General features: G+C 31.6%; 1 protein-coding gene across 4 annotated transcripts in view; it reads left to right on the top strand.

The window, feature by feature from the left end:
* Positions 1 to 14548, top strand: part of LOC128985676 (HSPB1-associated protein 1) — a 74825-nt gene that overhangs the window by 29933 nt on the left and 30344 nt on the right. For all 4 annotated transcript variants that reach the window (XM_054405443.1, XM_054405444.1, XM_054405445.1 and 1 more), the window contains one exon: positions 5950 to 6086. In XM_054405443.1, coding sequence (XP_054261418.1) covers positions 5950 to 6086 — 137 coding nt within the window. The remainder of the gene's footprint in view (positions 1 to 5949; positions 6087 to 14548) is intronic.

Below are 14548 nucleotides of genomic sequence, written 5' to 3'. Positions count from 1 at the left end.
TCTTCTCTATATTGGCTGGATGTCAATAAGGTGGTGTCATCAGCAAATAATATTACTTCAGATAATTTTCTTGAATATGTCACATCATTTATGTATATTATGAATAAAATTGGACCTAGTACAGAACCTTGTGGGACACCTGATTTTGTTTCAAGTTTTTCTGAACTATAATATTTTACATTATTGTTATTATCAATAAATGGAATTTGGACTGACTGTTGCCTGTTACTAAGGTAAGATTCAAACCATTGTAGTGCAATTCCTCTTATTCCTATATTGTTTAATTTTTCTAAAAGTTTTTTATGACATACCATATCGAAGGCTTTTTTTAAATCCAGAAATAGTGCCATCACATTATTATTTCCATCAAGATGAAAGGTAATGTATTTAATTACTTCAAATATAGCGTTTGTGGTTGATATTTTCTTTTGAAATCCAAATTGATTTTTTGATAATATTTTATTTTTTTCTAGAAATGATAAAAGTCTATTCAGAATTATTTTTTCAAATATTTTACTGAATGAAGAAAGGATAGATATTGGTCTGTAATTGCTGGTATTTTGAGAATCACCAGCTTTAAAAATTGGTATAACTTTGGCAATTTTTAACAAGTGTGGAAACTTACCACTAGTTATGGACTGATTTATTAAATACGTCACAGGAGTAGATAGTTCTGAAGAGCAAAATTTTAAAATTTTAGAAGAGATGTCATCAAAGCCATAAGAGGTAGAGGATTTCATATCGTTAATAGTTTTTATAACCTCTTCTTCATTTGTATTGCGTAAAAATATAGAATTATAATTGTATGTAGTTTCAAGAGATGATTTGTTAACATTGTTTACTTGTCCAATATTTATGAAAAATTTATTGAATTCTTCAGCAATCAAATCTGGATCAGTAAGCTTGTTTCCATTTGAATTTCTGATTTCATAATTGGTTTGTAATTTTGATTTGGTCTTTTTTCTATTTTCATTAACAGTTTTCCATAATTCTCTCATGGGGTTCTTGGAATTAACTACTTTGTTCTTGATGTTTAATTTAATTTTATTCATTGAATGACATAGATTAATTTTCTTTAGAGGAAATGAATTTGTAAAATGATTTGATAAAATTGAGTTGAATGATTCATATTTTTCATCCAATGTATTTCCAAATGTAAAGACTGGCAGCCAATTTTCATTTTTTAATTTGTTTTTGAATTGTAATACATTTTTTTCTGATAAGATTCTTTGGTATTTATAAATGGGTAGTGGAACAGAGTTGTAATTAGAATCTTTTATTATAGCTATTTGACCATGGTGGTCTGAGATAGCTGTGATAATTACATAGGCGTTTACATTTTTTAGTTCAATATTTGTAAATATATTGTCGATCCTTGATTTTGAATTTTTGAATTCACGAGTGTATGATAATATGGTATCGATTAATCCAAAGCTTGACATGATATAAGAAAGTTCTTTTTTTTCACTTTTACTTGAACAGTAGTCTATATTGAAATCTCCAGCAATCAGTGTATTATGCTTTAAGTTATTTATGTCTTGTAAACAGTTGTTAAATTGTCTAAAAAATATATCAAAGTTATTTGTTGGAGGTCTATAAACACCAATTATTGTTAAGGAATTTTGTGCATTTAGTATTTTAATTGCTGTGAGTTCACATTCAGTTTCAATGCAGTAACATTTAACATTTAGTTCTATAAATTTGATGGTTTCTTTAACAAATATACATACTCCACCTTTTTTTACGTTACCTCGGCAATACGATGATGCATAGATATATCCATTTAATAACAATAAAGTTATCTCATGTTCTTTTAAGTGATGTTCAGTGAGAATGAGTATATCAGGAAGTTCTTCTTGTAAAACAATTTCAAGAATGTCAATTTTTCCTAATAAACCATTAATATTTTGATGCATAACTTTAAGATTACTAGAATTTGTCTGTACAACTTGGTTTTTAATGCTGATATTTGTTAAACTATGTGTCTTTTGTTTTGGCATTTCTCTAAAAAATTATTTCTTTCGGTTATTCTAACAGGAATTTGTTTGATAACTGATTCAAATTTATTGTTATAGATATAATTGGTTATTAATTTGGTAAGCTCTAATTTACCCTTTCTATTGAAGTGGAGTCCGTGGTTTGTGTAAAAGGAGCGTGAGATATGTGAACAACTTATGAAATTTGTATGTTCATGTAAAATAGTCAATTCATATAGCTTTTCATTTATTGTTGATATTTTTTTGTTCAGCATTGGTGAATCGTATCTCCAAGGTAGGCCAATAATACAAACATTTGTGTAAGATAATCTTCTTATTCTTTCTTCAATGTTTTTGAAAAATTCATCAATATTTAATTCTAAACAAATGTCATTTGTTCCACACATAATTATCATAAAATCATTTTTATCCATACTTTTTTTATTATATTCAAAACTATTTTCAGTACTTAAAATTTGGACCATTTTTCCATTTGGTGTTACAGAACTATAAACTTCAAATAATTCGTCATGTTTAATATTTTTGTTTAGCAAGTTTCTTATGCTTCTTCCATGACTGTCTGATAAAATTCTTATTTTATTTTTTATCAATGAGGTAGAATTCAATTTCGTTTTCTCTTTGAGAGTATTGTTAGTTTCTATGTTTTCAATCTTTTTGTTTTTTAACATACTAGTAGAAGAGGTCAATACATCAACATTATTTTCCGTTTCGTCTTCATTGTGGTTTGGTATGTTATTAGTAACGAGGTGTTAGCCCGTCCTACGTACGGGAGTAGTCAGTTAAAACTGTGATAAATCAGAACAGCTAGCTTACACGTATAAAGACAAATTTTATAGCAGCCTACAGTAGAAAGAGTAATTATCAATTGAGAAAGTGTATAGGCCTAGTCAACGATATCACCTTCCAATTCCATCGCATACCTGCCTCTTCCATAATCAATATCAACACAATACAATTACTCATACTATACACAATTTCCAGTAGGTCTGAATAGAAACTCCCTAAAATAAAACGAAAACATCCAATAAAATTCACAGTACTGTACACATAATTATAACGTTGATGTCCTGACATCATTAAACGAATCGTCCACACATATCCTTTATATCAATTTCACTGCATCAATTGCTAAATAAATAAGTGTAAACAAAGAAAAGTAAAAACAATAACATATAGTTTGTTTTGGTAAACAGCTGAGTAAAAATAAAATAATATTCATTTGAACAAAAGAACTGGTCACATGTTGAAGGAATTTAAAACGTAAAACACGCTAGTAAAGCTAGTGACGTAATTAATTGTCTATGTTTATTATAAATTCCGTTATCAGTTCTAATATCCTTAATAATTAACCACCCTAATTGAATCAATGTACACCGTAATTCCCCATATTCATTTATTTAAACTATAAAATATTCAGCACCTCCAAACGTAACCACAACTAAACACACGCCAAACAACTTTTTAGATTTCATAAAAGGATGGTTAGTCTAATTGCAGTATCCTAAGTCAATGATGACGTTGTGCTCAATCTATGTCATTCATATCTGTATATCTTTGGATAAAACCCATCTGGGTTGTGGTGGTAATTTAAAATTGTATTTCTGAGGATTCTTGATTTCCTTCTTTATGACATCAATATTTCCGGGCCTAATCCAAACAAAGTTTAATCATTCGAAAACATTGATTGTAAACAAACCAAGATGAATTAAAACGTGTAAAAAATGGATTTTCCTACCCTTTTCTAAAAAAGTTGAGCAGTATAATAATTTGCATATCCTTTTTTAAGACTCGTGTACAGAGCCTCGACTTGTATACATCGATGGTGTTACTTTTCTCGGTGGTCTACTAATCTTACTTATTTCCTGAAAATCAATGACAAATCAGAGTAAATAAAATAACCTCATAGTTCTACAGAGCATTTTTATATTTAACCAGCTGTTAGTTAAAAGAAAATTATGTTGCACTAAAACAAACCGAAGATTGCAAAGATTTTTATTTAAAAAATCCTTTGAACATCCTAGTATATTTAAAAAATCTGTCATCCTCTTATCGAAGGATTGAACGTATCAATGATTAGCATTACACATAGTATAAATAAGTCAACCCTTAGTATGTCTTTTAATTTTATCCAAATGCTGAATTTGTGTTACAAACGCTGAATGTTTACAGCTGTTATGTTAAACAAATTATAATACACCAAAAGCTAGTTTAGAATCTTAGCGTCGGCTGCTAGACTTTTCAAAAATTAAAACTTAATTTCTAAATAACTGGGACCCTAAACTAAAATTATGGCTTCGACATTCCCTAGTTCTCAAAACTATCTTTCTTTCAACACAAAAATAATGAAAATCCGTTGAGTGGTTGATTCAGAATCGTGAAATAAAAAAACACTGTTTCGTTTTAATATTATAGATTTTAGCTTGACAATCTGGTAAGAATTTGGTTTTATCTTTTAATACTGCACTGAAATGTTTTCCTTTTTTTGATTTTTTATGTGATTCAGTTTCATTGGTTATAGGAGTTGAGTTTTTATTAAGATTATTTACATTATTTGTATTTTCATTAATATTTGTTATATTTGTGCTAGTAATTTCTACTTCATCTGTTCCAAGTATTGAAAATCTGTTTTTGAATGAAGTTTGGTTTATCACTTTTGTAGATTTTGATCTTACTTTTATCATAGGTTTGTTAATTTTATGAAATTGATTGGTTTTTTTTGGGACTGGACTGGATGTACTTTCTTCTCCTGGGAATATTTTGCGTTTGTCAAGATTTTTACAATCTTTTATTTCTTTGATTTCAAAGTGGGTGTTATTTTTTGGGGATTGGGGTAAAGAGTTTTTTTGTATTTTCATATGAACATACTTATCATTTACAATTTGATTTATTATTAGTTTCGCATTAACTATAACGTGTAAACCACATTCAAAGTTTTGTTTTTGTTGGGATGTTTCAACTGATTTGAAGGAAGCATCCATTTTCACATTTTTTGATAAAAGTTTAGCATATTTTTCATTTAAACTATATACACTGTCATAGTGACGAAATGTATTATCAATTTTACTATACACCAATAAACTCCAATGGCTTCCATTGTTTCCATTGCTATTTTGATTTTTGGGAGAATTGTTGATAGAAAAGAAAACATAATTAGCTTCATTGAAATGTAGAGATGTTAGTGTTATAATATTATCATATTCGGAACAGTACATGAGTAATTGTGTAACTGTAGGTTCTACTAAAATTATGTATACATAGATAATTACTGAGAATTAATTATCTTCTTAAGTTACTAAATTAAGCGTAAAACACTAGTTGTAGTACTTACTACACCCATACACTAGCCTCAAAATCAGGCAAATCCCTTGTCCAAAAAAAATAATACTTATAATATTTAAATACTTATACACTTGGTTGTGTGCAGGCCATCTTTGCCTCTGTCGCGTCAGACAGTTTAGTTTTTTAGTTGGATAAAGTCTGTGGTTATGAGTTATATTTTTGTTCAAAGATGTATATTGTGCTGCTGTGTCCATAGGGACAGATAAACCTCTTATGAATTAAGTTCAACAACGTTTCTAATGAAGAAAAAGCTCTTGAAAGTGGTTGTTTTAACTATTTCTATTTTTGATCTCCAACCTTTTTATATTTACGAATCTGAATTTAGAGCCTCAGATGTATAGAATCACATGTAATTGTTAAATTTCTTCATTTTTACAAGGGGAAACTTGCACTGCATCCCGTTACTCACTCTCTTGTCTGAAAAGAGACCCCTGCCCCCCACCCTAAGTGTCACTCCAACCCTGCTAGCCCCCCACCCCCAAATATCAAGTCTTGAGCCGCAGTTAGATGCAATATAATCAAATTATAATTTTTACAATGTTAAAGAAAAACTAGAAATAGTTTAGAAAGCGGTTTAGTGGTTAAAATGTGTTTTAAATATTTTATTTCACAGTCATTGTCATGGGCTGATGTTGGACTACCAGATAAAAGTGGGAAGGATTCGACAATTTGGATTGGAACTGAAGGTGCCTATACCCCTTGTCATATGGACTCATATGGTTGCAATATTGTTGCCCAAGTTCATGGAAGGTATGTTAAATAAATGTGTTTTAAGAAATACCTTCAAAATTAAAAGGTTAAGAGCCAGAACAGGGATCTGAATGGTCTCAAGACATATTTTAATCAATAGTTCTCATAATAAAAGAATTCAATGATTAAATCTTAAGGTTCCTAATTTTAGCGAATTTCCCTATAGGGAAGTAGTTATTACTGTTGGCATTGAAATCCCAACAACTGTTAATCTCGCGGCAATCACTAGAAACCGTTAGAACATCTGCCACACAGATGTTACTTTTATTACAATATCCATTTGTGTATTTAAACCCTTAAATAAAGGTTACTGTAACCCGTGCCAACAAAGGATTGACGTACACGCGACCCGGGGTATTCACTGGTAGGCTGATGGTTGCCTACCCTCGTTGGGGTAGGTCACAACAACTCTAACATGGACACCGGTCCATTCAGATCTTCCCTTTGGGCCTCACCCTTTGGGCACAGTTGTAAAGCACCTCCCCTTCGGTCATTGTAGCCCCGACGCCATTCACCAAGCCTCCCCTATTCAGACTAGGGTAAACCCTCACTATCGTAGTCTAACGGTCCAGTGTAAAGCATTCTATTATTCTTTGTAACTTTCCTTTGAATCATCGAGCTTCCCAATTGATCTATTCATGGACCTAATGTGGCTTGCAGTTGGGAGATGGCCACTGATGCTACTCGTGGTTTATATAAAGGGACTCCTTTTCCGGTGCTATCATTCCACTCTCGAGGCCAGGTCGCCTAGTATGCTGTCCGTCTTATGTGAGTTCTATCATTATCTCCAGTGGCGTAACAAATTTGTACGGGCCCCCCTGCAAACTTATTTTTTGGGCCCCCCTCTCATGAGTTATTTTTAGACCACCGATACAACATAATCAAACGCCCACCCCCTCCCCCCAGAGTTATTTTTGGACCACCGATACAATGATCAAACAGATTAATCATAAAAAGAGTGGTAAATAAATTATGAAAAAAATCTTAAATTAAAAATTTAAATATTAAGTTATGGGCTATGTTCCATAAAAGGATGTATTAAGTATTTCAGTCGTGGTTTAATAAAAGTGTTACATCACTTCATCATTATATCAATATTAGTGATTGTAAATAGTTTTGAAATCAAATTTAAAAAACCCTTTTTTTCCATCGTCTATCAGAATGTACTGTATCAAGGAGGTTAAACATTTTACATTTAATTTATCACACATGTTATCATTTTTTATTACCCTGATAATTAGAATAATTTATTAATTACAAGGCAAAAATGTGGTTCGAATTCCCCTATTAACCCCCTTAGGCCCCTTAGTTGCCTTTAGATGTATTGGCATTAATTAACATCTGTGTCTAAGGAATATGTCGGCCTTAGTCCCTTTCAAAACTAAAAGGTTGGGCCACTCATCCTACACTCATCTCCATTAATTATTGGCTTAAAATAGCTACATTGGTATGGTCACCATTTCAAAGTAAAGTATTAAAGGCAATCAATCAATTATTTAAGATGGGGACGCCACTATGTGCGTATTTAACCCAAATATGAATGAAGGATGAGAAAGTGTTAATTTATTAGGATAGTTTAATCTTTGGTTATAATTATCTCATACACTAAAAGCTGGTTAATTTAATAGATTAACGTACTTTTATCACAGGCTAAAATAGCCTATTGCATTTTTTATTTTATCTTTGTATGGATTTCAAGCGTCTTATTATGTTGTAAGTGTTTATCTTACAACAAATGTCTTTAGTATTGGTTAATTGTGAGTTAAAATAAGATATGGGCTAACAAACACAGTCAGCAGAGTACCAGTATATTGTATTTAACAAAATACAATCAATATTAGGACAAAACTAAAATGTAAAATAATACAATATTAAAAGCCCCATCCAACGTTCATGACTACAGGCTCCAAAGTAACAAAATGTTTGCAGACGACATAAGCAGTGTACGAAATCACCGAGAAGTAAAATATTTCTCGGTGACGAAAGTAAGATTGCATAATAATCAAAAACCCACGTTATAACACTTTAAATTTGTTACCCTAGTTCGTTATCACTGAAGAGGCCTAACGAAATTAAACGATAACTGATAACAACATATTATTAATAACATCAATGTTATTACTTGTTCAATACAATTATTGAATGATTTATAATACATTTAAATAAAGAATGAACTCCAATTTTTCGGCCTCCATTCGTCTCACGGGCTCGTCTGCTCGCCGTTTCCCACTCACCGGTTCGCGGGCCCCCTCAGCTCCCGGGCCCCCCCGCATCGCGGGCACTGCGGGCCCTTCTGTTACGCCACTGATTATCTCTCGCTATCTCTCTCTCTCTTACAAAGTCCCTTTTGAGTATTAATTATGTTACAGTCTCATAGCTGTCATTCATTGTAAATCATTTGTTGTACAACTATTGTAATACCATCAACTATTGCTTCCTTAATAAAATAAATTCACATACTCCTCTAGTGTCATAATTTCTCCAAGCTCCCAGTTGCTTAGCAGCCCTCCTGGTTAAGTAAGCAACCACAACATTACTGTCTGTAGACCCGGAACCGATTTACTTTTTCATTTTTATGTCCCCAGAGGCCAAAATGGTAAGACTCAAGAGTTGTTTGAAAACTTATTAGAAATTTATTTTTAATATATAATATGTAGATACATTTTACTCATAATTAATTATACTAAATTAAATGTAAATAAACTGGGTAGCGTTCGTAGAGGCGTCCAAAAATTGAGCGGAGTTACCATAGCATTTTATATTGTCATCACCTTCAGAATCATTTGTATCTAAAATTTTAAATGAAAAATATATTTGTTGAGATATAATCTATCGGCGTGATAAAAATAGTCACATTGTGTATCCCAATGCAGAGAAGTCAAAACCCACTGATATCATTATCTGTCTTTTCAGAGACCTGCATTTATATTAAAGCTTAAGAACTCTGGTGTGGTATTTCAACTTTTTCTAGTACAAGACAGTATAGTTCCAGCTGTTGGTAACCTATGATTCAACCCAACAGTTTTTGCTTCTATCATTTATGTTACTGATAACTTCATAAAGCCTCGTTCTCATAAAGTGTTGTTTGTTGAGTCTTCTGTGACCTAGTGCTGTTATGTGTCATGAAAACAGTTCGTCAGAGACTCATGCAGCTAGCTCAAAGGGATGTGTTAAAATTAAAAAGTTTTAATTGTCTTCTATGGTAATAAAAAAATACCCCATCACAGCAAACCTGCAGACTAAGCGAATTTCCATTTTCCAAGCTTGATTTCTACTAAAATTTCCCTTAAAATTGTCAGATTTATTTCCTATTTAAATAACATTCATTTTAATGAGTACTTAGGTTTGCTGCTTCAGGGAAGGTTTTGATGTATTTTTTTATTGAAATGTTGATAGCTTAGAATGAAACAAACAAAATTGCCAAATTTGTTTAAAATATATCCATAAACAGGCAAACTACAACAGTTTTTTATTCTCCGTAAGAATTACATGGGAATTTTTAATTTACAATTTTTTTTAAAATCCTCTCGGTAATCGCTAGGCATACAACAACGCTTCAATGTACAAAGTTATTTCTTTTTTTAAGCTCTACAAAATGGTTTGGAATGAAATTGTGAAATTTTGTGTTTTTAGTGTAAAAAATGGGAAAATCAAATTTTTACACCATCAAATTCCCTATTAACCCCCGTTCCCACAGCATAGTCCTATCATGCTGGTTCGGGAACTCGTTCAAATAAACGTAGGTTTACTTGGTTGTACCAATTTTTTTTTTATCGGATATTTGTTGCTCAAGTTATCGTGCTAACGGACACACACACAGACACACACACACACACATATATATATATATAAATAAATAAATATATATATATATATATCCTACTAATATTATAAGTGAGAAAGTTTGGATGTATGGATGGATAGATGTTTGTGACAAGTAAATGCGAAAAATACTGGTCGGATTAGGCTGAAATTTAGTGTGATGATAGCTCACATTTCCGATTAACATATAGACACATTCTTATCTCAAAAGTCCTTTCGGGCTCTGGAGTTTCCCATGTTAACCTTATGAGTATTCATTCATATTTAAAAGGCATAAAATAGTTTTCTCAGCTGTTTCAACTACACAACCTGCAATATGCTATTTATACTTATACGCCAACCCCGTACGAAGGACAGGTACTCTGCTAGTATATATATATGAATTTGAATGGAGGGTGTTTTTGGCCTCTAGGGACCTCAAAATGAAAAAGTAAATCGGTCCCGGGTCTAGGTCTTACCATGAGACCTACAATAATATAGCTTATTCCCTATATGGGAAATTTGCTAAAACACAAAAAAAACCTTAGGTGCTGCAGTGCTGTTTACAGCCGATTCAGTTATCTAACCGTTGTCTTACAATTGTTTTATTTTCAATGACGATATTTTTTGCAACTTGTTCTTTAATAGTGCCATCTACAAGTAAATCATTTAAGTACCGTATTCATAACAAAGTTTTGAGGTGAGGTTTTCTAAAGGAAATAATAAGGAAATCTTTAAAATAATATTAAAGTATTTTATAGCATTTAAAAAACATATTATATTCAAACTACTTTTTGACCCTAGAACTGGCAAAGAGCTAACAACTGGGCGTAGCTTCTCCACTGGCAAACGACCAATTACTAGCTCTTTGATTATACATTATTTTAAACTAATGTGCCTGTTGCTTGAAATGGAGCAATTGTCAAGTACCGTTATTATACAGGCGTTATTTAAAACTGCAGTAATAACAGTTATAATTTTCAATTTTAATAAGTTTAAAAGACTCAAAGCTTATGTAACTAATTGAAATACTCACTCTAGTAATAACGGATTGAAATAATAAACTTTTATTGTAAAAATATTTCATCATATTTTAGAAGGCGGCCTTATTTTTTAGTGTTTTATACAAATGTTTCCCGACTTATAGCTGTTACCAGTAAAAATATCTTGCATGTATTCATTTGATCTGACATTAGGTAGGTTTTCTTTACCACTGTGACAACATGATTTTTTGTATATTCTTCATGATTTTTTTACTTGTAAAATAAGTTGCATAGCAGAACTGGTAAAAATTATTCATCCCTCCAAGTGATTGTGTATCTGGATTCCTTACTGTTAGACCAGGCCTCTCTTCTACTCTTCTCATACGTATAAAGAATTCCTCTTAACCTCCTGTTTTCTGTTATTCCAAAAATACTGATTAGTTGTTTAGATTGGTCTATAACCTCCTGAATATTACAAACATCAATATTTACTCCCAAGAAGCTGGTGAGTTTCTTTTTATACACAGCTGTTTTTGTTTTTACATTTGTTCAATGTAATTCTTATGGTGAAAACCCAACCTTTGAAAGGGTCTCAAGCCCTTAAGGGTAGGAACTTTTAAATTCTAAAAACTTAATGCAAAACTACAAATTAGGCCAAATATTTTGACACCAAATCACCGCTTTTTAAATCACTAAATAATATGTGACAAATTTAAAATGGGTCCGTCTTATTTATCAGTACCGGTAAATTGTTTTTCGAGATTTGTCTTTAGTTTAAGACATATACCCCCAAATCAAAAAAACTACCAAAACTCTTTATAATCTTAAACTATTCGTCAAAGTACTGACTTTCACATTAGCTATGGATTATTTATTGGAAATTATTAGAATTGGGAAATACGTACTTAACTAAAGACAAATTTCAAAATACAAATAATTTAATATTAAATTAAGGTGCATGACTCATTTTTAATTAGTCAGATTTGATTTAGTGACTAATAAAATTAAAACCTAATTCTTGACTGAGTAATTTGAGACCAGAAAGAACTTGGTGACGTATTAAGAACTCGAGATATAAATCTTTTCATAAAAACTGATTTCTAAAAAGTTAAATTTATTATTTTGTTGGGGTTGGTAGCTCGTCTCTAACTTGTCTGATTTTAATGATTAATAGCTCAAATGAAAGCCATTACATCATTAAATATTTAAGAATCAACTGCAAGCGTTAATACAAACTGAAGATATAAGGAAAATAATCTTAAAACCATGCTCAAAGTACAAAATGTTTAAAACTAAAAAAAGGCATTTAAAAACAGATTTCGGCAATGGAATGAGGGTGAAAATCTAGTTTATAATAATGTGTCACAACACTGTCATTACAACAAAAAAGGTTGATATCCAATATGGTGGATCCAAAATGACAGCCAAAAACATGTTCCCCATCGAAATGAAGTAATGACCACCCAATAAATATCGGTGTTGGTCCCAAGTCAATATTTAGAAAATTGTGCATAGAAAATGCATATTGTATCTTTTTTTCAAAATTTGTACAATTTTGGGAAAATACGCTTCTGCACACCCAACACTACAACATAAAACCATAAAACGTTTTCTTGGAATGTTTTAAAGGTTATATTCTATATTTCTCTGACTAATAAGAAATTGATTTTTGCTTAATCTCCTTATAATTAAAATTGAGGAACCGAATACGTAGGTTTGCTGCAATGGTAACTGCCAAAAAAGGATTTTTAAAAATTAAAACAGATAATATGAAACAGAACACAAAGTCTGATCCATATAGGTTTACTGAAAATTAATATTAACATTTATGCTTATCCTCCATAAGATTAAAATTTAGTTTATCTCGGCAAGAAACCATACTAAAGTTATTAATTCAATATATCAATAAATCTGTAACAAATTGGAACAGAACAAAGACTCAATATACTAAATTGTTTGTTTTTTTTCGTGCAGAATCTAATGGTGAACAAATAAATTTGTAATTATAATAAACGTTGTACAAAATATTTGAACAACCTTTATTTGAGGAACAAAACCTTATTTTTTTAGCACATAACAACCCCAAAATCCATCTTTGGGTTATGTTGTCTGCCTGGTTTTCATATTCCAGGTTGGAAATATAGTTCTACATGACGTGTTTACCAATTTTCGTGGAAATCGGCCAATCCTGAACTATAAATCAACGAATTTGCAGTCATCTTGTAGATTTGAGGGCCTCACGGCGGCCATCTTGGAAGAACCCTTTTAATTGGATTAAGCCTTTTAATTTATAAAGGGATTCTGCACATCTACAGAAAAATATCTTTCATTTGGTACCAACTGTGTGTAATTCGGTCCAGTAGTATGACCATACTATTAGCCTGACCAGGCTAGCTGTCATAAGTTTTGTAAAAGTTTTTTAGTATACAGGGTGAGTTTCTACTAAGTGCGTTAATTTTTACCAGTTATTCTACTCAATAAAAGGAACAAAAAATGACAAACAAAAATTTTCCATCCCCACCCGTTATGCTGTAATGGCCGATTATGTGAATTTTTAAAATTACCTGTAGTAGCTTCACTAAAACGAGCATAGAAATTAAGCCAATACATGTACAGCATAATAACTTATTCCAATGAAAAGAGCGTTAAATTTCCTACAAAACCATTGCAACACCTTTAACATACAACCATATTTTCACAGTTGTACGTCTCACATAACATAAAAAAAGAAGTTTCAAAATTAATTATTTACAACTTCAAAGTGGTTTTACAACTATTAACACTAATGTGATGTTTTCTCAAATTACTTAAAAAACTTTCCCACTTCATGCCCTTTAAAATGATGTAACTCATAAGGTTATTGCTGTATTAAAAGTTCGAAAAATTAGGTCAAAGCCGCGTCAAGGTCAGAGTTTTCGGAATCAAAACATTGAACCAAACGTAATACAGTATCTGTTAATTTCTTTGCTATCTTATAATCAGCTGACATCTGATCAGCTGGGTGTTAAACTTTGTTTACAAAACCAGCTGATTTCAATTGTTGGCTTGTAAACATTCATATTATTAACTATTTCATGAACATACTTGGTAAATATTATAATTGTTTAGTGCTATGTCGGTGTTCACCAACAAAGTGTCTTGGTATGATTTTATTTCCGGGTTCTGTTCTCAAATGCGGCTGTAATCTGACGTGAATACAGTCGTCAGTTTTCTAATAGGTGTCTTTCAAATGAATGAATATTCATTAGTGTCCATACAAGTTTCCATGGGCACTAAACATCATTCTGTTGGGAACGTGATACAAGATTGTGTATGTGTTAAGAAAGCTGTGTCAGATGTGTTGGGGTGGTTTGAGGACGGTCCACTGACAAGAACAAGGACCGTTTCTCGTGACTTAGGTATTTCTCAGCTATTGAGAAAGGAAAAATTGCATCCCTACCATTTTACACGAGCACAGATTATTGAACCAAGAGATTGTCTACAGAGACTTCAGGTATGTCGCTCTGTTAGTTGACTTGATCATCGTGACTTCCTCAAGTCGATTTTGTGGACAGACGAGTCTAAGTTTACTCGGGATTGTATTTACACCATCCATAATGGACATCACTATGCTACAGAAAACCCACATGTGATACACCAGTGTCGAAACCAAACAAGATTTAAAGTGAATAGATTACT

The sequence above is a fragment of the Macrosteles quadrilineatus genome, unplaced genomic scaffold (genome assembly GCF_028750875.1).
Source record: "Macrosteles quadrilineatus isolate MER2022 unplaced genomic scaffold, UCM_ALF_1.0 Scaffold_2__2_contigs__length_208266976, whole genome shotgun sequence".
Classification (NCBI taxonomy): Eukaryota; Metazoa; Arthropoda; class Insecta; order Hemiptera; family Cicadellidae; genus Macrosteles; species Macrosteles quadrilineatus.
Note: the sequence above shows the minus strand (reverse complement) of the source record. Positions and strands in the feature narration are given on the sequence as shown.